This window comes from Moschus berezovskii, chromosome 3 (genome assembly GCF_049115385.1).
Source record: "Moschus berezovskii isolate FMDL1 chromosome 3, NW_MosBer_1.0, whole genome shotgun sequence".
Classification (NCBI taxonomy): Eukaryota; Metazoa; Chordata; class Mammalia; order Artiodactyla; family Moschidae; genus Moschus; species Moschus berezovskii.
This window is the reverse complement of record NC_142462.1, coordinates 59,090,615-59,114,425: the sequence shown is the minus strand read 5'-3', so window position 1 is coordinate 59,114,425 and position 23,811 is coordinate 59,090,615. Positions and strand designations below refer to the sequence as shown.

The 23,811-nt window shown below is 37.0% G+C and overlaps 1 protein-coding gene across 1 annotated transcript in view; it reads left to right on the top strand.

Moving 5' to 3' along the window:
* The window catches only part of CFTR (CF transmembrane conductance regulator), a 207,158-nt gene that overhangs the window by 34,455 nt on the left and 148,892 nt on the right, over positions 1 to 23,811 (top strand). Inside the window, exons 3-6 of the mRNA XM_055420807.2 lie at positions 3,296 to 3,404; positions 16,447 to 16,662; positions 20,471 to 20,560; positions 21,451 to 21,614. Coding sequence (XP_055276782.2) covers positions 3,296 to 3,404; positions 16,447 to 16,662; positions 20,471 to 20,560; positions 21,451 to 21,614 — 579 coding nt within the window. The remainder of the gene's footprint in view (positions 1 to 3,295; positions 3,405 to 16,446; positions 16,663 to 20,470; positions 20,561 to 21,450; positions 21,615 to 23,811) is intronic.

The following is a 23,811-nucleotide window of genomic DNA, read 5'->3' as shown; positions in this document are numbered from 1 at the left end:
TAGTTGTCAGCACACAAAAAATTCAAGTTTTGCTCTTGGAACTTTCTTGAAAATTTTTTTGGTGAACATTTTCCTTCCTCAGTTGGTTGAATCTGCAGATGTGGAGCTTGCAGACATGAAGGGTCAATTTTAGTAGGTGCTCAGTGAATATTTGTTGAATGAATAAATGATGATTGAATGTGAAATGGCTGACATTATGCAAAAACCCATAACACTGCTGCAGGGATAAAATTTATAAACATAATACATTGTAGGTATATCAGCAAGTTCAAAATAATCTAGTAGATAGTGAATATCTAAGTTCTAAATGGATTCTGAATTAAAGATTAATCACAGTAGGACTAGGCTACTCAAAACCTATTTACTCCAGATTTTTTTTTATCTGTGGCTGGATAGAGGACATACACCTGAACTTGTAGTATTATCTGGTCTAACACTTTTTTCTCCTTAGTTTTCATTGTCTCCATATCAACTCCATATCATTGTCTCTATGTCAGATGTACCCACTTTGTTCCAATTCAATAGCTGTGTGCAAGCTAAGTCCATAAACTCTATTAATATTTTTGTCTTTGGGGGGTATTTCTTCTTCCTTCTCTTATTTCTATTTTTTTTAAATAAAAGTTGTTATTTAGAGTTTATTCAAACATTTTGGAAGAGTGACATACATCTATGGTACTTTGTACCTTTTATTTTAGTTCAGTTGCTCAGTCGTGTCCGACTCTTTGCGACCCCATGAATCACAGCACGCCAGGCCTCCCTGTCCATCACCAACTCCCGGAGTTCACTCAAACTCATGTCCTTTGAGTCGGTGATGCCATCCAACCATCTCACCCTCTGTCGTCCCCATCTCCTCCTGCCGTCAATCTTTCCCAACGTCAGGGTCTTATCAAATGAGTCAGCTCTTCACATCAGGTGGCCAAAATATTGGAGTTTCAGCTTCAACATCAGTCCTTCCAATGAACACTCAGGACTGATCTCCTTTAGGATGGACTGGTTGGATCTCCTTGCAGTCCAAGGGACTCTCAAGAGTCTTCTCCAGCACCACAGTTCAAAAGCATCAATTCTTCTGTGCTCAGCTTTCTTTGTACTCCATCTCTCATCTATACATGACCACTGGAAAAACCATAGCCTTGACTAGATGGACCTTTGTTGACAAAGTAATGTCATGCTGTCTAGGTTGGTCATAACTTTCCTTCCAAGGAGTAAGCGTCTTTTAATTTCATGGGTGCAGTCACCATCTGCAGTGATTTTGGAGCCCCCCAAAATAAAGTCAGCCACTGTTTCCACTACACCCTTGGAAAATGAACCTGCCTCATATTTCAAAAGCTGATTTGTGACAAAGGCCGTCAGGCAGTTACCCTGCGGTTGAAGTACCTTGGTCCTTCTGGCTCAGTTTGTGACCTTGGATTTGAACTCTGTGCATCCCTCCTGTGTGCAGACCACACATCTATGTCATGATTATAACTCAGCTACGTACTTGATAAGTATAAAATTTCTTCCCTTGTGATTCGGCTCTTGGTGTTTGGAATGCTTACTGGGTTTATTGTGGTGCTGTGGGCACCACAGCATCTACCCTCGCTGCTGATTCCTTCCTTCAGGTTCCAGTAGTACAAGTCCTATCCACTAAAAGAAATTCTCCAGCTTTGTTTTCCCCCTCAGATCACTACCCCATTCTTTTTTTTTTAATTGCTAATATTTCTCTGCTCTCTTGGTTTCTCCACTTCTTCTCCTTTCCTTTACATCCCAGCTCCCTGACTATGGTTTTTGTGTTTACCATGTTATTAAAATGATGTTGACCATGGTCACCAGAGGTCTCTTAATATCCAATATAATGACATCTTCCTACCATGACTTCAGGGTTGACCACTTCTTCCCACCTTTAAACCATTTCTTTGGTTTAGGTACCACCTCTCTTCCTGGTTTTCTCATCTGACTCATTCTTCCTTTGAAAGAGGCAGAGTCTGCCTCCATATTTTGCTTCTTGCCCTGTTGTGAATCACTGCATGACATGGAAGGGAGGCAAGTATGTGTGTGAGTAAAGAGTGAAAAGAGTGTGAGAAGACAGATGGATGGCATAGGGTTTAGGCATGATGGATAGTAAGCATGTCAGAAAGCTAGTGTCCATGTACAGTGCTCATGATTGCCAAATCTGCCCTCATATCTCAGATGTGTGAGCTTCCTTTGGAGTAACTTAGAACACCTCTAATAAAGGTAGATGGATAGTAATGAGAATTTGTTGTTCAGTTGCATCCGACTCTTTGGCAACCCCATGGATTGTAACCCACCAGGCTCCTCTGTCCATGGGATTTCCCAGGCAGGAATACTGGAATGAATTGCCATTTCCTTCCCCAGGGGTTATTCCCAACCCAGGAATTGAACTCAAGTGTCCAACTTTGGCAGGCAGGTTCTCTGCCATTGAGCTATTAGAGAAAGCCAGTGATGAGAATAGCTGTTGATAAAATGCAGAATCTTTATATAGTTCTTTCCTGTGAAACTTCTCATCTCTGTACAGTATAAAAAGGAAGATGAAGGGTAATATTTAGGGATATTATCCACTAGAAGAAGAAGGTTTTTATTAACAGAAAGTAATAGTAAAACCTTAAATATAATCGGGTTATGGATGTATAGTATTTAAAGAAAAAACATTTATTTAATACCAACCATTTTTCATACTTTTAAATTTCTGTTCTACCTGAAAATACAGAATTTGATTCTATCCCAATTTTCCAAAGACTTTTATTTGAAAGTGACATTAGATGATATTTGTTCCATACCCCTACACTTAAAGTCCAAATAATAAGTTTTTCCAATGTTAAATCACAGAAAAATCCACCTGACTTTTAATCTTGTTTTTGGTTTTACAGTTAAATTTTGTACAGTCCACTATAGTTACAAAGAGATAAAGATCAAGAAATGAAGGAAAAAATTAAGTATTTATTTTTCGCCTTGTTCCAAGCACAGTAATGTGTATTCATAAGAGTTGTATTTTATTTATCCACCTCTCGCATTCATTGATTTTTAGAATCCCAGAACCTTTCCTTTACATATATAATGTGGACTTGTCATGAAGTCAACTCCTTGAAAATTGGTGTATGGTGGAGCATTGAATTCAGCCAAATATCTGCCTGAGATAGTGTTGGAAGTGTTGGAAGTTCCACACAAGGTTTTTGTCTCTCTTGTTACTTGGGTTAATCTCTGTGGATGTACTTGTGTGAATAAAACTATGTTAAGGGAAATAGAGAATTCAAATATTTGCACATGCAACTTACTGGTCCCACTTTTTATTCTTTTGCAGAGAATGGGACAGAGAACTGGCTTCAAAGAAAAATCCCAAACTCATTAATGCCCTTCGGCGATGCTTTTTCTGGAGATTTATGTTCTATGGAATCATATTGTATTTAGGGGTAAGGCTTTTATTTGTAAACTCACTGTGGATAAAATAATTACATTCATTTTTAAGATTATAAAAGGACTAGGGTAATCTGGTACACAGGAAAAAGGACTAATCTAACTCCAAATACAAAGAAACCACTAAAACTTTAGTGGAGACAAGTAAAAAATGGTTTGGAACTAAGAGATCCTGAAACACAGGTGGCAGATTATAATTTAAAATGGGTTCAGTAGAATAAATTTCTTAAAAAAAATCATTTTTGTTATCGCAAATCACATTATCGTACTGGAATATGAGATTGGTAGTGATTTTATTTTCCTGTATTCTACAGAAGGTCAGGAGACAGTATCAGGAGAATTAGGTAAAATTCAGCTAATTTCATACATGAGTGTTTGTAATATTTTGAAATCATATCTGCATGCTAAATTGTTTTAAATAGCAAAAATTAGAAATATGCAGTGAGGTACTCCTGCCGTATGTTTTCTCAGTCTTCTATGTCACCTTCATTGTGAAGAGATCTCCATGTTTGAGGACTCCAGGCTTTATGGTGCTCAAGTGCAGTCTATGATGTTCCCCAGCTGCTGTCAAATGTGATTCTAATCTATTACTTTTTACATAACCAGAGCATCATTTTGTATCCTTGATTGTAACCTGTAAAAGTGATGGCAAGTTGAAAACTTACTGTAAAATATTTACTTTGGGAGGTTAGGTACCAACTGGATGGGTTTGTGTTGTAATTATATTGGTCTTCGTGCCTCTGGGAGTGAGGAGTGCAATAGTGCTCCCCAAGAGCTGCCCAGCAAGTTACACTGCTTTAAGAACTCGTGCTTAGTACATACCAGAGAAGTATGTTTCCACATTTGTTTTGACAAGGATGATCACGTGTTTTATAATGCTCTTGATGACCTCCTGGAAGACGTTGTTCTGGTTTTTGAAATTATCTGTTTATCTATCTATCTCTATGGAAATGTGCCGGGCCCAAAGCCTCTGGTCTGGAACTGACAGCATGTTTAAAGGGCAAAGTTGATTTCCATCAGCTCAGCTTCCTCTGATAACCTGCATAATATGGGTGAGGAAAAGGACTGATGGGGAAAGCAATTGACATGTGTATGGTGGGAAGGCAGTGAGAGAATATTTATTGGCACAGGTGTGATTAGGCTGTGGATTTCTCAGCCTTGTCACAGAGTAAAGGCTTCATGGCCTCACTGTGGAGTTTTAAGCAGTGAAAATGTTGAAAACTGTTAAGTCTTTAAGAATCTATATGGTGGTCATTACAAGTGTAGCTTCTCAGGGCATCTGATCTCTCTACTCCATTCTTTTTATCTGTTACAGGAAGAAAAGAAGGAGAGAAAATTTCACTATTCTAATAAGACCTATCTCCTTTTTAACAACTTATACCAAAGCCTTGGTATTTATTGTATTCTTTATGGGCATTTCTTCTTTCCTCTGTGTGTGTCATTCTGGTAATTTTTGTTTCATTAAATGAGCAGGGATTCTCGAAACTGCTATAACTCTACTCTTGGTAAAAGATGGACATACTTTCAAGATGTCCTGTGTGTTCTTAGTCCCTCTAAACCAGGATAATTGTGGTGTAAAGAAGGTTTGATTGGTTTCAGGGCTGATAGAAAAAGTACTATAAAATTTGCTGTTGACTGTGAAAGTTTAAGAAAAAAAGGAAATGCTATCATGAAAGAGTTTGTCTCTCTGTGATAGTGATGTAATTTTAAGTCATATTAGCTGTGGCCTCTCCTCATTAACTACGTACTTGTTTTTTTTTCTTTTTCTTTTCTGCATTTGACTCATCAGCCAGATACAACATTTCCTTTAACATTTAAGACTCTGAGCATAGAACAGAAACTGACTGTTGAAAAATTAACTATGTGAGTCAATTAAGGACAGTTAGAGGGAGTCAAGGGAAGGGAGTTCTATAAGCAGATTACCTGGAGAATATGGTTATCAGTTCAGTTCAGTTGCTTAGTCCTGTCCGACTCTTTGCAACCCCATGAACTGCAGCATGCCAGGCCTCCCTGTCCATCACCAACTCCCGGAGTCTACTTAAACTCATGTCCATCGAATCGGTGATGCCATCCAACCATCTTGTCCTCTGTCTTCCCCTTCTCCTCCTGTCCTCAATCTTTCCCAGCATCAGGTCTTTTCCAGTGAGTCAGCTCTTCACATCAGGTGGCCAATGTATTGGAGTTTCAGCCTCAGCATCTGTCCTTCCAGTGAACACCCAGGACTGATCTCCTTTAGGATGGACTGGTTGGATCTCCTTGCAGTCCAAGGGACTCTCAAGAGTCTTCTCCAAAACCACAGTAAGAAAGCATAAGTTCTTTAGTGCTAAACCTTCTTTATGATTCAACTCTCATATCTATACATAACTACCATATGGAAAAACCATAGCTTTGACTATACAGACTTTTATTGACAAGGTGATATCTCTGCTTTTTAATACGCTGTCTAGGGTTGTCATGCCTTTCCTTCCAAGGAGCAAGTGTCTGAATTTCATGGCTATAGTCACCATCTGCAGTGATTTTGGGGCCCAAGAAACTAAAATCTGTCACTGCTTCCACTTTTTCCCCTTCTGTTTGCCATGAAGTGATGGGACCAGTTGCCATGATCTTAGGTTTTTGAATGCTGAGTTTCCAGTCAGCTTTTTCCCTCTTCTCTTTCACTATCATCACAAGGCTCTTTAGTTCCTCTTCACTTTCTCCCATTAGAGTGATATTATCTGATATCTGAGGTTGATATTTCTCCCAAAAATCTTTACTGCAGCTTGTGATTCATCCAGCCTGGCATTTCACATGGTGTACTCTACATGTAAATTAAATAAGCAAGATGACAATATACAGCCTTGATGTACTGCTTTCCCGGTTTGAAACCAATCTGTTGTTCCATGTCCGGTTCTAGTTGTTGCTTCTTGACCTGCACACAAGTTTGTATGTTGCTTCTTGTCCTGCATACAGGTAAGGTGGTCTAGTACTTCGGTCTCTTTAAGAATTTTCCAGAGTTTGTTGTCCTTGTAAAGCTTTAGTGTAGTCAATAAAGCAGAAGTAGATATTTTTCTGGAATTCCCTTGCTTTCTCTATGATCCAGTGAATGTTTGCAATTTGATCTCTGGTTGCTCTGCCTCTTCTAAACCCAGCTTATACATCTGGAAGTTCTTGGTTCCCATACTGCTATAGCCTGGCTTGAAGAGTTTTGAGCATCACCTTTACTTGCATGTCCCTTTTACTTAAGGTCAGCTGAACATGAAAGTGAAAAAGAAAGTGAAGTTGCTCAGTCATGTCCAACTCTTTGTGACCCCATGGACTGTAGCCTACCATTACTCCTCTGTCCATGGGACTTTTCAGGCAAGAGTACTGGAGTGGGTTGCCATTTTCTTCTCCAGAGGATTGAACCCGGGTCTCTCGCATTGTAGGCAGATGGTAAAGGTCAGCTACCTCCAGCAAATCTAAATGCCTGTCATGGAGGACTCTTTTCAGCTTCCTCTCCCATCCCTCTCTATATAACTTCCTCTCTAACCCCATTGGGGTCTTGAAAGCTATACGGCCTACACTCACCCTGTATCCTGGATATTTCCATCCTCTACTAGAACCCTCATTCCTAAGACATGGCTACACTTACTTGTGCAACCCATAGTGTACTATCCAGTTCCTGTGATGAGGTTTGGGAAATCATATGGTTTAGATTTCTTTGAAAGAGGTAATTTTTACTTTAGTGTAACCAGTCTGACCTTACATAAAGTGGTTTATTTGGTCTGAGATGGACTCTGGAATAAAATTCCCCCAGTGATTCTGATTGAGGTAGGCTGGCATGAACATCTTCACTGAATGCATCTGACTTTCATTAGAATCTAAGGTGAGGATATGGGGGGGAGCTACTTTCAGAACTTTTTAGTTGAATTTTTTAAATGATGATATCAAAAAATTTTAAACACAGAAATAATTATTAGCTCCCTTAATGACAGAAGGGCAATGTTTTTCAAACTTTTATATACATACTAGGCAGCAGCTCCTCCCACTTCTGAGTTGAACCTAAGATTCTGATTCTCTAAAAGAAAGGGCTTCCCTGATGGCTCAGACAGTAAAGCCGTCTGCCTGCAGTGAGGGAGACCCAGGTTCAATCCCTGGGTCGGAAAGATCCCCTAAAGAATGAAATGTTCTCCCACTCCAGTACTCTTTGCCTGGAAAATTCCATGGACTGAGGCGCATGGTAGGCTACAGTCCATGGGGTTGCAAAGAGTCAGACACGATTGAACGACTTCACTTCACAAGAAAGTAACACGATAATATAAATCAACTATATGCCAATAAAAATTAAAAAAAGAAAAACAAAAGCTCCCAGGTGAAGATGCTCTTTTCCTAGCACTATACTTTGACCTTCCCTTGTAGCTCACTCGGTAAAGAATCTGCCTGCAGTGCAGGAGACACGGATTCGATCCCTAGGTTGGGAAGATCCCCTGGAGAAGGAAATGGCAACCCATTCCAGTATCCTTGCCTGGAAAATCTCATGGACAAAGGTGCCTGGTGGGCTGCAGTCCATGGGGTCACAACAACAATACTTTGAGTAGCAGGGACTTGCAGGGCCATAGAAGAAGAGAAAGGCTAGTTAGAAGTTACAGTTGTGAGAAAAGAACTAGGTGGATTTATCATGGCCAAGGAGTCCCTGAATGAAAGGGACAGGAATCCCACTGAAATTAAATGTGGCTAAGGGTTTATTTCAAAGTCCCAATGTTAACTATTAACTTTCTGTGTCTTACTCTGGCACTCTCTCTCAAGACTCTGCTGGAGAGTAGTTGACAGCATGCGTGGAGAGGGCAAAGGTATAGCTAGGAGGGTCTCTCAAGATTGCATGAGAGATGATCCAATCTCTTTCTGTTAAAAACAATATTATGTGGGTTGGTTAGGCTTTTACAGTACTATTGACCACAAAGTTGCTGCACGAGCATTTAGCATTACATGTGCTTTTAAAGGCGAATTTAGGAATCCAATACTGTGTCTCATAGGATATTGTCTCTGGGGCAAAATACATCTGTTCTCACATGTGAAATTTTAGAATAAAGTTGATTTATAAATTAGGAATTGTCTGTGATCATGTATTGTACTTACAGCTTAAACTGCATATTTATTGTTGCTGAGTTACTAAGTCATGTCTGACTCTTTTGGGACCAGTGGCCCAGTTTCCTCATTCTTGCTGTGAGCTTGGGGCCTCTTTACTTTTTCTAGTTAACCAGTATCCAGTGGTGACTCATGAGTGTGATGTGGTGATGGTGTACAGTTTCTATGATTCCTTCTAACTTTTATATTATTTGTCTATGATATGGGGCCTAGAAAAATGGTATTTATTTTAAATTGCAGTGATATTACCATAATTTGATTTGGTAGTTTGATGTTGAACAGATCATAATGCTTGTACTGATGATCAACTTGGGGAAAACCAGGTCATGTTATAACAGTTTTCATTTTGATGTAAGGTTGTCAATAAGAGTTGAGGCTCTGTTACCAAACTGGTTTGAATCCTAGTTTTAACCACTTGCTAGCTGTCTGACACTGGACAAGTTATTTAAACTGTTTGTCTCAGTTTTTTTTAATTGTAAATGGAGACAATAATAGCTCTTACTTCATAGAATTATTGTGAAAATTAAAGTTAAGCACGTAGAGTAGATCTTGGTACAAAGAAAGTGCTTCATAAGTGTTACCTATTACTGTATCATTAAATATAGTCTATACCGACCTTCACAAATACTCCTATTATTTGCATTTACTTATTTTTCTATATTCTAGAAGCAAGTTTTAGAGTACCGATTTCATATTTCTAGAGCATAGAAAAATACCTAGAATCTAACTGTTACTTCAGAAATTAAAATTAATATTTTAACATATCTTCTAGTATTCCATTTTCTGGATTAAGCCTACTCTTGCTGCTATATCAGCAAGTCCAGGAGCATGTTCTTATAAAACATGAAGAACATAGCTTAGATTTCTAGTAAAGACATTGCTAGTAATAGTTATTAAATCAATAAACACTCAAAGGAAAATACCAAAAGCGAAACATTTTCAAATAGGCATTGAATCTAAAAACATGATTCAGGGTAGACAGATATTATGATGATACTTTTGAATTCTGTTCTCTGTGTGATGTACATACATTTTTGCAAAGACTGTATAGTTGGGACAAAGGGTAGGTTTTATTTTCTATGTCAAATATGTAAACTTTTTGTTTAGCAATTAGTATAAAGTCAAAAATTTCCATCAGACTCTAGTGCATCAAGATAAATAAAAATGTGACACTTTTGTTTACTCTCTCACATCTTAAGCCTTTCCTTTGGTATGTGAGCCAGTACTGTTTGTATTTTATGGTAAATTCTGGGTGTACCCCTGCCTGTATGTTTACACTTCCATTTTTTGTATATGTGTTTTCTTTTTATCACTTACTTACTATCATAAGTTATATACAACTTTCTATCTAAAATTTATTACTTTTGAGTGTTTTTATGACTAAGAAAATGATCAGATAATTATTGATAAACTTGACACTTATCTTTCCAACTTTTTCCCATGAGAATATATATACTTAATGAAGGGATGTGAATCATTACTTTAAATAATGTATTATAAATTTACTTCTCAATGCATTGTGAATACCTTTTCATATCATTAGATACTTTTCTACCTAATCATTTTAATGCTTAATGACTCATGTGGCTGTACCATAATTTATTTTATCAGTTCCTCATCATTGAATATTTATATTGCCTCCAGTTTTTCACTGTTACAAATAATCTTTCAGTGCACATCTCTTTAAAAGCTAAATGTTAGTAGATTTTCCAATTGCATTCCAATTGCATGTATTAATTTACTTTCCTTATTCTAAAGTATGAAAATTCAGTCCTAATAATAGGTATTATAATTTTAAAAACATTTCCAAATTGTTAAGAGTAAAAGAGTGTATTGTTATTTTTATTTGAATTATTTTTGTCTCCTAGTGAGTTTAAACAGTTTTTATGGACAGAGGAGCCTGTCAGGTTACAGGCCATGGGGTCTCAAAGAGTCAGACACGACTGTAATGACTTAACATGCATGCAAATGTATTAAGCATTTATATGTACATGTTTTTGAGGGGTGTGAATTGCCTTTTAATATTCTTTCTCTATTTTTATTTTGGTGTGTTTGTCTTTTTCTTATTGCTTTTTGAAAGGCTATTTTCCTCAGCCTATTATTTGTTTCTAGTGAGTTTTGTTAATTTTTTATTTTCTTAATGATCAGAAGTTTCAATTTTTAAGAATTTGCTGCCCATACCTGTACTTTTGTTTTAGGTTTGTTTTCTGTCTTTGGCATTTGACATTTTAAAATTCTTCTCTACCCAAAGTAGTAAGTGCATATTTCTCTTTTTTTTCTAAAATTTTTTATCTTTTATGTGTAACTATTGAATCCATTTGAATTTATTTGGATGTATGTATGAAATAAGGTGGAGTATAGCCTTCCAGGCTCCTCTATTCCAAGGATTCCTCCATGGAATCCTTCAGGCAAGAATGCTAGAGGGATAGCCATTCCCTTCTGCAGGGCATCTTCCTGACCCAGGAAATGAACCTGGGTCTCCAGCATTGCAGGCAGATTCTTTATTGTCTGAGCCCATGTCTGAGATAGAAATCTAATTTTTAAAAAACAAGCATGAGTTTCTCCATTGTTTATTGCACTTTCTGCACTGAAATAAAATGCCATATTTTATTACATATACATTGCTGTCTGTATTTGGACCTGTTCTTGAACATTCCAGACAAATCAGTCTATTTCTTTGTCATTCCGCAAACTATTAGAGTTGTATAATATAATTTGATACCCAGTAATATAGATCTTCTCACACATTATTATTCCCCAAATGTTTTTGGTTAGTCTCTTGTTTTTTTTCTAAATGAAATTTTGAATCATTTTATCTGTTGATTCAAGTATTTGCTGAATGGATATTCTGTGCTAGGTATTGTGCATGATGTTGGGTCTCTCGGAAAAGCTGACAGTCCCTGCTCTTATGGTTCATGTCCAAATAACCACTTGGAAACTGATGAAGATTGTATTAATCTTATACAATAACTTGAAAGAGAATGTAAGCTTTGTAATATTCATTTTTTCTTTTTAGAAAGTTTACAGTCTCTCCATTTATTTAAGACTTTAAAAATATGTCTTAGTGATGCTTTTTAGAATATATTTTAAGATATGTATATATTAATTATTGGTATTTGCAATGTATCATTTGTTGTATTGTTACTAGAAATGGGATGCTTACTTAATTATTACCCTTGGTATCTAGGAATCTTTTCTTATATAATTTCTGTTTTCTCATTTCTACATTTCTGGGATAAAGATACATAAAATATATTTAAAGCAAGTTGAGATGATAATGATGATTTTACTGACTGCACACTCTAGAAAACAATGTAACCTTAGAGGTTTTTCGACTGCTTCCTCCTATGTTAGAAACAAATATGCTTTGGATTTGCAATTATAATTTTTAAAGTAATCTTGGGATTAATTAATTTAATATAATTGCAAGCATGAACCAAGTTTTCTATTTTCACCTGAACTTTCTTTCTTGGTTTAACTATCCAGCAGACATTCGTATCTCTAGAAATATCTGATGCTGTCCTAGGTGTGCAGATAGAACAAAATGGTTAAAGGATTCAGACTCAACTACAGTGCATTTAAGCTGAGGTCTAGAGGATCCCAGGAGAGACCAGATGTATTTCCCAAGAGGTATTTTCAGGCTTCCTAATTTTTTCCTGGGAGGCTAATCTATATTCCCAGCAGGAAGGTAGTCACTTGCGCTGTTCTATAACTTGACCCCCTCTACCCAGATGGTCTTCTGAACTCACACTGTTCAGACCTGCATCCCTCTGAGTAGAAAACACACTTAGCGATGTCAGGATGTATGCCAGACAACGGTCCAGGGAATCCTCAGCCTCTGCCGTGGGATGCCCTGGACTCAGATCATATAATCTGAGATATTAGCTCTAGAGGGGATCTTTCAGATAAGCTTGCTCTACCACTTAGTTTATGAGTGAAAAGTGAAAGTGAAAGTGAAGTCGCTCAGTCGTGTCTGACTCTTTGCGACCCCATGGACTGTAGCCTACCAGGCTCCTCCGTCCATGGGATTTTCCAGGCAAGAGTACTGGAGTGGGTTGCCATTTCCTTCTCCAGAGTATCTTCCCAACCCAGGGATCAAACCCAGGTCTCCCGCATTGTAAGCAAGACGCTTTACTGTCTGAGCCAAACTGTCAAGAGGAGGGAAATGACTAAGGTGACACAGAGTGTAGGTAACATGCTGGGATAAGAACTTGGATTTCATGACTCTCACTTCAGTGTTTATTGCCTTGTCATGCTGACTTAAGGATTGGTATCAGGCTTCTTCCGTTATCTAAATGAACTCTTAATTTCATCTTGATCTGTGTCTGATTAAAAATAAAATATTTTATCAAATTTTAAATAAATTTGCATTCTGCCTCATTACATTCAAGTCTCAGTCAGCTTGCACTATTTTAGATGGTGGCAAATTGGGACTTTTCTTGAAATGAAAAGTAATGAAAGTAATGAAAATAGTCTGGCAACAGGGTTCACACAGCTTTCACAGACTAAGAATAAAGGACTGTGTTTCTCCCAGTCATTACAGCATGGTTTTTTAAAGGACTGCACACATAGATTAAGCCTAGGTATCAGTTACCATTGTTTTCCCTTCCAAATAATAAAATCAGGTGATGTCTGTAAGTGCTTTCATTATAAATATTAGAGAACATGCTGCTTAAAACAGAGCATGGAAAACTATAGAAGAAGGGGTCTGGAGTGCTGATATTGTCCTTGAATGTTGATGGTTCCATGTTGCAGTGAGGTTTATGTTTTGCTGTTGGCAGATGGTCCAATTTTTAAAATTTTCTCTACCAAAAATTTTCTGCATTTTTCTTTTCTTTTTTTCTGTGAACATGTACCCTCCCAGAGTAATGCTACTAATGTCATTGTGGAATAGCCATTGTTGTCAAAGGATGAATATGTTCTCCTTTTGTTTGAGGCAAGGTGACAGCTAATTAATTCAGTCATGCAACCTGCAGAATAGGTATCTGCATCAGATTAACACAGTCTTATTTATTTTGTTATAAGTTGCAACTGAATTCCAATTCTGCAAATAGTTCTGTTGTGAGGTGACAGGTTATGGAAAAAATATAATGGTGATACAGTGGCAGGGAGTTTAGTTCAGATTACTCAGTAGGAGAAAACTTGCGTAAACCCATTTATTTCTAACTCTAAAAATTCTGTGTACAGCTCAATTACCAAAATATTTCTCTTTTCCTTAAGAATGTTCTTTTTTAGCATTTCATAGATAAGAATCACTCCTTGGAAATATGCATTGTGGTTTTTATCAGTGGTTCTGTATTCGATAATGGTATTTATTAGTCCTGGAAAAAGGAAGGTGATTATGCTAATTACAATATAAGCAGCTGGATTCATGGAAAGTTTTCATGCATCATAGTCTTCTGGTTAAAGTCTTATAATGAAAGAGAAATGACATTCTTTCTGGTATGTCTGGTAATGCTCCCAGCTTATTCTCTGCTTCATGGCCACACACAGTATATCCAACATGGGTGGCACATATCAATTCAGTCCTCTTGACTGCAGTCAAGAGAGCATTTTAACCAAATGCAAACTCAGTATTAATGGAAAAATAAATCAGTATAGATGTGGCATTGACATTTGTCTATGAAGAACATAGACATAATATAGAAAAATTCTAGGATAAAATACTGATGTAAAATTAAGTTTGAGGATGAAATAGTGCCACTATAAGCATACTATGAAAATTATATTTGTATTGTGGATATATTTATACATGTAGTTTCAAATCTAAGGTTCATGTGGACTGTAAGTTTTCATAGTTTAAGGAATTATTTTGAAATAAATGATCTATTCTAGAGAAAGTTTGGCATGAATCTATAGCATTTAATAAAAACAACCAGGGTAGCACTTGCACAGATTTAATAGTTAGGGAATGGGAACAGCCCATCCTCCCCAGTTTAGGGCAATGGGGCAGTTATCCTGATTTATTTGCAGGATGTCATGTAAACAGCACTTAGAATAAATGAGGTAGATATACAAGTATCATTGGGGTACATGTCAGAAACACAACTGTGTTTAAAAAGTTAAAGTTGCAAGAAGCACAATATGATACTATTTACATAAAGTTTACAGCCTCAAGAACAATTCTATATATTGTAAAAATGAATATACATGTAACAAAAGTACAAAGCATGCATAAAATGGTACATGCCAACAAGCAGTAATTTCTGCACTTATTTAAAAGGTACTCTTCTGTGTGCATGTGTGCTCACTCGCTAAGTCGTGTCTCTTTTGCGACCTCATGGACTGCAGCCCACCAGGTTCCCCTGTCCATGGGATTTCCCAGGCAAGAATACTGGAGTGGGTTGCATTTCCTTCTCCAGGGAATCTCTTGACGTCTCTTATGCCTCCTGCATTGGCAGGTGGCTTCTTTACCACTGAGCCATCTGGGAAGATAAATGAACTAACTCTTCAGTAGATATGGCCAACTGTTTACCTGGTTTATCTGGGTAGGTTGTTAGCATGTTTGTTTGTCTATTTTTTTTAGTACCTGTCTGTTTGCTGCAATTCAAACTTATATTAAAATGTGACTATGTGGGATGAGAGAACGCTAATATTCCATGTTTGTGATTAGTTTGGAAACTTATAAAAAAGGTTTGAACCTTTTCTTACATTCAGAACCTTGGTCTACGTGGTTAATTTGAAATGAGGTACAGAATGAGTATTGAATGAGTAGCTACAGAAAGCCAGTAGTCAGTCAGTGATGGCACTATGGCTTATGGCTTGTAGAGGTGATGTGGTTATAGAAAAGCACTTTACCTAGTGAGAATGAGAGGGCTGGTGGGGTTGGGCACTGAGGTTTAGAAAAGACATTGTAGAAAACGGAGGTGGGTGGAGCAAATTATGGGCTGAGGGAGAGTAATGCTGAGCAAAATGGGGGGAGGAGCTGTCTGGTTGAAAATATACATTTGAAATGGACTCAGTTAACATAATGTCATTTCCAGGCAAGGTTTACCTCAGATCCCCATTTCACTAGACCACCATAAAACAGGGATTATGTCTTTATCTTTTGAAGGCAATTTAGCAAGATTGTTAAGACTTAGATCTTCTGGATTCAAATCCATGTGTTCAAATCTATTCTTACATATTCAGGCAAAGCGGTAATGATTTGATGGACAGTTTGATTCAGTGGTTAGTTGAGGATCAGATGAAGTGGATTAGGAAAACACAACTTTGGTCTTCCCTTGTTAACTCATAGACCTCTGAGCCCTTGAGGAATTGTTGGAAACTGGCCTGAGGCTGCAATTTTTTGACACACTTATTCCTAAAAGTCACTACCTGTCCCAGACTGGGAAGGATATAGCTTTGGACTGTAAATAGCACCAGTGCCTTTTTGCTCCTCCCTTCTGTTGCCAGCTCCTCTTTTTGTGGTTGTCTCAAGAAGCTGTTCATTCTGGTGTTTGTCTATTACTCAAAGTGCTTTTGAGAGTTCTATTTTGAAATCATATCAATCACTTGGTCTCTTTGGCTTCAGTTTTTTCATCTGCACTGTGAAACTAATAATGCCTACTCTGACTCCTGAAGTTGTCATAAAAATCAAATGAAAAATATTTTATAAATTGTTGAGTGCAATGTAGATGTTACCAATCAACATACTACTTCAGAAATTGCACCTTTACTTTATGGCTGCTATGTACTTTTAGTTAAAAAAAAAAGAAAAAGAAAACAACTCATACATAAATGTTTCCAAATGACTTTTGCTAAAACCTAAATAAAATCTTATTTCAAAGTATAAAGATATGACAAAGGACATCAAGAATTTCACGAATGGCATGGCCCTCTGTGTAAGCCCATTTTAAATCCTCCTGTAAAGATGAAACTTCTTGTGTTGAAATTGTGAGGGAATTTTATGAAAGAAAAATAAAATTTCATTTCTCTGTTTTCCATCTTCTGCAGGAAGTCACCAAAGCAGTCCAACCTCTCTTACTGGGAAGAATCATAGCTTCCTATGACCCAGATAACAAGGTGGAACGCTCCATTGCCATTTACTTAGGCATAGGCTTATGCCTTCTCTTTATCGTGAGGACGCTGCTCCTGCACCCAGCCATTTTTGGTCTCCATCACATTGGAATGCAGATGAGAATAGCTATGTTTAGTTTGATTTATAAGAAGGTAATACTTCCTTGCAGTCTTTATGCTACTTGTTAGTGGCATCGTGTTTTAAATGCTACACTAGTGCAAGTAAGGGATAAATGCTAAAATGAGTTTTGTAGGGCTGTGAAATAAATGGCAGCATTAATGAATATTTCTAATTTTTCCTTGCTACTTCCCTTCAACTAATAATTATTCAATGCTTCTGTAAACTGCCTGTATTTTAGACTTCATTTTTGTTTGTTCTATATCATCAGTTTTTGGAATCCATGGCTCCCTGTTGAAATGATTCTTGCTGTGTGCATAAAAGTCATTGACAAAATATCATCTTATGGTAAAATGCCATTTGTCTTTATGAACAATAGCAAGAATATAGTGTGTAATTGTTATTGATCAACCAAGCAATTGATATTTCTACCTTAACTAGTTATGGGGGCTTCCTGCATCGGTCAGTTGGTTAAGCATCTACCTGCAATGCAGGAGACATGGGTTCAATTCCTGGGTTGGGAAGTTCCCATGAAGAAGGGAATAACAACCCACTGCAGTATTCTTGCCTGGAGAATCCCTGGACAGAGGAGCCTGGCAGGCTACAGTTCAAGGGATCACAAGAGTTGGACATGACTTAGCGCTATTTTTAACTAGTTATGACACAATGATAGTATCCACTTGTTTTGAGTTAGATTTTTGTCATCCTAAGACTTGGAAATTAAAAATTTTGGAATAACACATACATGGCAACCATAAGAACCTTTCTACTTTTCTGTATACATTGTCAAGTTAAAAGCCCAAGTTGCTAAACCATGCTTTGGGTGAATTCAAATTAAGACTGCCTTACCAGGCCTTCCCTGGTGATCCAGTGGTTAATACTCTGCATTTCCACTGCATGGGGCCCGGGTTTGATCCCTGGTTGAGGAACTGAGATCCTGCATGCCATGCATCACAGTGAAAAGAAAAAGGACTTTCTTACCTTACAAATACAATTTAAGGTCATCTTAGTGGCACAGCAGCAGCAGCAGCAGTGACACAATGACACGTGCTTTCACCAACCTGATTTATGTGTGACTCTTTGATTTACCAAAATTAAAGATTTCTTTTTTTTTATAGATAGATGTTGGTTATTTTGGTTATTTTCTTTACCCTTCTCTTTCTTCTTCCCCCAATATAAAAACTTTATATATTTGGCTTATAAGAGCTGTGGACCTGAAATTCCCTCTACAAATAACCCATTAACATTTCTATAATATACATGCAAGGTCAGTGGTGTTGTAAAACCTTGATAGTTATACATTAGTGTTCAAAAAGACCTTTTGTGGAGGCACAAGTAAAAAACCAAGTCCACAGTTTAACCAAATCACCCCAGCTGCAATCTCATCAGTTCACAAGTACCAGGAAAGCATGGGTGATAAATCAATAAAAATCTTATCTTGATCCAGAAATTTTATATAAGTGAATAAATTATTAGGTATAATTTAGAAGATAGAATTTAGACAAGATGCATATCAAAGAAAGTTGAATCCAATTTAAAAATATTTATAAAAGTGATCATTATAATGATAACTGATGTTCATGACAAACTTCTAAGTGATTTAGGTATATCATTTCATTTGGCCCTCCTCAAAACTCTATATGGCAGAAATTATTATCCCTATTTTATGAATAAAATATTTTAATAAACGCAGAGAGTCGGACACGACTGAGCGACTGAACTGAACTGAACTGAACTGAAAGGCCTAAAAAATATAGAACATTGTGCAAGCACTGCTTCAAAATTTCTAAAGTGCATAAGTCACAATCCTTGAAGTTGTGTCCTACTCTTTATGACCCCATGGGCCTGCCAGATTTCACTGTCCATGGAATTTTCCAAGCAAGAATACTGAGGTGGGTTGCCATTTCCTACTCGAGGGGATCTTCCCGACCCAGGGATCAACCCACATCTCATGTCTCCTTCATTGGCAGGCAGATTCTTTACCACTGTGCCACGTGGGCTTCCCCCTTGAAGTTAAGGGTTTTTCATTTACTAGAGAACATAAGTACTGAAATGATGTTGCAGGTCAAATTGTGTTACATAGAAAGAGAGACATGAAGCACTTGGGGCTAAAGGGGAAGGGGGTCAAAGAAAGAGCTGTTTAGTTTGTGGATTAGTTCTTATGTCTAGCACAAATACAGCAGTACATGTTCCTTCAAACCCAGAATGCATTAATGAAAAGGTGTAAGCTATGTCTGTCCTTTCTCAGCATTGTTTACATGTGTTCTTACCCAGTTTGCTTTACCCCTCTAGCCATACCTACCGACCTGCATTGACATCATCATCTAAGAATACAGTTGCATCTCCATGCAGCTGTGGTTTGGTCACTGAAGTTAACCAGTGCCTTATCTGACCAGTTTCATCCATGTGGCAGGCAGCCACTAATTCTTCTCAGATTATCACAGATTTTGTCATAGAGCATCGTTTTCTTTGTTCCAAAATCTGCAACATGATACATTCAAATTAGATTGTAAATAATGAATTGAAATGCATACTAGGTTGAACTTTGCCTGTGAATTTTGAGAAAGATAACTATATAATGAATCAGTGAGTATTTATTGTGCACGTACATTCCATGTTAAGCACTATAGAACTCAGGTCGCCTAAGACTGAGTATGTTACTAAATCATGTATCATCGAGCTCAATGGACCCTGCACCTCACATACTACTCTCATAGCATTTGGAGTTAACTGCTTTATTCCTTCTTCATCTGTGCTTATCTAAACACTATTATTCCACACCATCTTAAATTCTCCCTCAGTGAAATATTTGCAGATTTTTATAACCAGATATATAAACTTTCTTTTAACCACCGTATTATATTCTACTCCCTTTAACTAGTTTATTATATTTAGTTATGTATTTATTAGGTGTCTTGAGGTAATAATTTTATTTAATAACTAATAATAATCCCTGAAACCCTGAATATAGTGATTTATATCTAAGTGCTCAATACATATGTGCGAGATTCAGTTGAAGCAAATGTTAAATGGGTACTCTTTAGTCAAAGCCAGTTCTTATTAACTTTTGTAGGCAAAGTGTGCCTGTGATCTCTCATAATAATAATTAATTTATCTACTTAATAATCCTGTTTTGTATATATGGATGTATTTTTCTCTGTAAAATTTAAGAATTTTTTGTTGTTAATGTAATCTTTCAAATAATTATTAATAATTATTTATAATATACTTGTATTGACTTTAACTGTAATTTTATTCAATAGCACCACAGAGTGCATGAAAAATTTAAGGCCAAGATTTTATTTTAAAAAATTTTATTGAATATATTGGCTTACATTATTGTGTTAGTTTCAAGTATACAGCAAAGTGATCCAGATATATATATCTTTTTTTCCCTGATTCTTTTCCACTATAGGTTATTACAAGATATTGAATATAATTCCCTATGAGACCAAGGTGTTAATCTCGAATTTCAGTTGTCTTTAGTTCCATCTGTAATAAAAACAAACAAAAGTAAAAAAATCAACAAGTAAACCTCTGCAGTATATAAATGAATATTTTAGTACAATATTTTTCTCATTTTGGACTAGAAACAATTGTTAACCCTCTCTAGATACTATAAAATAATGTAAGTAGAGGCATGCCAGTATAATATTTGTTGTAAAGAGAAATATTTATAAATCTGAGAAGATACCAAAATTAAATGAACATAAGATAATTTTATTAGGTTTACTTGAAAAAATGCATGCATAGTTACCTAATTCCTCAGCTGTATTATAACATGCTTATAAATATATTTGTCTACTGTGCAGTGGCATCATCTAACTTCCCATTTCCTTTTAGACTTTGAAGCTATCAAGCCGTGTTCTAGATAAAATAAGTATTGGACAACTTGTTAGTCTCCTTTCCAACAACCTCAACAAATTTGATGAAGTATGTACCTACTGATTTACTCTTTGTTATGAATGCACCTTTATTATGAATCATACGACCCCAGAGATTTTCTGGGTCAGATAACTAATGAGTGATTATGTCATAAGCATTCCTACCTTCCCTATATCTGAAAACCGAGACGGCTAAGTTGTATAGCAGAGTGCCATTTTGGGATCTCGCAGAACCAGACAACTCAAGGGCACCTCAGCTTGCTTTTTATTTGGTGCGGTTTTTCAAAATTAAATCCTTATCAGATCTTGTTTCATTTTAATCCTTTAAATCAGTTATTTACTTTGACAGAGTATGATACTCTGAGAAATTCTTGTTTAGGGCTATCTTTTCTCACAATAAAATTCAAGGTCCTTGAGGACAGATTATGTATTTTATACATAATGTATTTATCTTTGCATTTCTAGTGTTTAGCATGCTATTGAACTCTCAGCAGGTGCTAAGTAATTTACTTTTGATTTGAGTGTGCATGTTGTTTTCTGAGTATTTGGTCAGATAATAGGGTTGTGCAATTGTATAGACTGAAATTCAGGAGAGTCTTGTCCTCTCATGTTCTGTGTCATGGCTCTTGCTTTATTCATAGAGGAGTAAGTTACTTGAAGTATTCTAGACATGGTACTTAAGATATCCAGTCACCACACATATCCACTGGAAAAAATCACAGTGACTTGAAGTTAGTTTGGGGGGAATTCCTAGTCTCTGCGTAGAATGTTTAAGCACATTGCTGTGTGCTCCATATAATGAATACCTAGATTTTAGTGCATTCAGAACCATGATTGTATGAGCTCACTGTGCTTGATTTCTTTCTCCTATTCTTTTCTCTTTATTTTGGGGGTGGAGGATAAAATGTCCATGGTTTTCACTGTGATTTTTTTTTTCAGGGACTTGCACTGGCACATTTCGTGTGGATCGCTCCTCTCCAAGTGACGCTGCTGATGGGGCTGCTCTGGGACTTGTTGCAGGCCTTCACCTTCTGTGGGCTTGCTTTCCTTGTAGTCCTTGCCCTTCTTCAAGCCGGATTAGGGAAAATGATGATGAAGTACAGGTAGAAACTCTTTAAATAGTGTGAAACACAGATTGTATTCTTACTAGTTATATGACCTGTGTCAAGCTGCTTCTGCCAGTGTGTTTCAGGTTTTTTCACCTTTAAAATGAAGTAATCATGTCCCTTAGGCTGTCAGAAGGATTAGGCAGAGTGTATAACATACTAACCCACTCAAGTAAAACCAGAACTTCTCTGTGTACTGAACCATGATCTTCTTAGTAGGTGTTGCAAAAAGGAATATTTTCATGATGTTATCAGTGGTCCCCAACCATTTTGGCACCAGAGACTGGTTTCGTGGAAGACAATCTTTCCGTGGACTTGGGGAGGGGATGGTTTTAGGATGATTCAAGCACATTACATTTATTGTGCACTTTATTTCTGTTATTATTGTATCAGCTCCACCTTAGATCATCAGACATTAGATCCCAGAGGTTGGGGACCTTGATACAAAGAATACTTTCTTTATCAATGGTACATTTTTTTTACTTGCCAGTCTATAGAATTTCTTTACAAGTATGTCACCATCCATTTTGCTTTTTTTGAACATCAGAGATTTAGATACAATGGATAAAACACTTATGTGAATGGGAGGGAATGCATACATTTTAGGTAAAGTTCATAGACTTTTTCTACTCTGGTTCATGAATCATCTACACCACAGCCTTAGTGGCTCTTTATTACTGAATGATTCAGTGATTCCAATCACTGCTTATGAAAGAGGACTTCTAGAGTTTGCCAACTAGAGTGTGATAGAAAGTGTTCAAATTTTGGAGTCAAATAGTTCTTACTTTGATTCCCACTTTGCACCTTACTAGATATACGACCTGTGTCAAGCTGCTTCAACCTTTGTGTTTCTGTTTCTTTTTTCCATTTTTTTAATTGGAGGCTAATTATTTTACAATATTATATTGGTTGGTTTTGCCATACATTGACATGAATCCACCCCAGGTGTATATGAGTTCCCCCTCCCGAACCCCCCTCCCACCTCCCTCCTCCCCTTATTCTCCCTCTGGGTCATCCCCGCATACCAGCCCCGAGCATCCTGTAATATGCATCGACCCTGAACTGGTGATTTCATTTCACATATGATAATATACATGTTTCAATGCCATTCTCCCAAGCCATCCCACCCTCACCCTCTCGCACAGAGTCTCAAAGACTGTTCTATACATCTGTATCTCTTCTGTTGTCTCGTATACAGGGTTATCATTTGCATCTTTCTAAATTCCATATATATGCGTTAGTATATTGTATTGGTGTTTTTCTTTCTGGCTTACTTCACTCTGTATAATAGGCTCTAGTTTCATCCACCTCATTAGAACTGGTTCAAATGCATTCTTTTTAATGGCTGAGTAATACTCCATTGTGTATATGTACCAAAGCTTTCTTGTCCATTCGACTGCAGATGGACATCTAGGTTGCTTCCATGTCCTGGCTTATAAACAGTGCTGCAATGAACATTGGAGTACATGTGTCTCTTTCAATTCTGGTTTCCTCGGTGTGTATGCCCAAGAGTGCGATTGCTGGATCATATGGCAGTTCTATTTCCAGTTTTTTGAGGAATCTCCACACTGTTCTCCATAGTGGCTGTACTAGTTTGCATTCCCACCAACAGTGTAAGAGGGTTCCCTTTTCTCCACACCCTCTCCAGCATTTATTGCATGTAGACTTTTGAATAGCAGCCATTCTAACTGATGTGAAATGGTACCTCATTGTAGTTTTGATTTGCATCTCTCTGATTATGAGGGATGGTGAGCATTTTTTCATGTGTTTGTTAGCCATCTTTATGTCTTCTCTGGAGAAATGTCTGTTTAGTTCTTTGGCCCATTTTTTGATTGGGTCATTTATTTTTCTGGAGTTGAGCTGAAGGAGCTGCTTGTATATTTTGGAGATTAATCCTTTATCAGTTGCTTCATTTGCTATTATTTTCTCCCATTCTGAAGGCTGTCTTTTCACCTTGCTTATAGTTTCCTTTGCTGTGCAGAAGCTTTTGATTTTAATTAGGTCTCATTTGTTGATTTTTGCTTTTATTTCCAATATTCTGGGAGGTGGGTCTTGGAGGATCCTGCTGTGATTTATGTCGGAGAGTGTTTTGCCTAAATTCTCCTCTAGGAGTTTTATAGTTTCTGGTCTTACATATAGCTGTCTAATCCATTTTGAGTTTATTTTGGTGTATGGTGTTAGGAAGTGTTCTAGT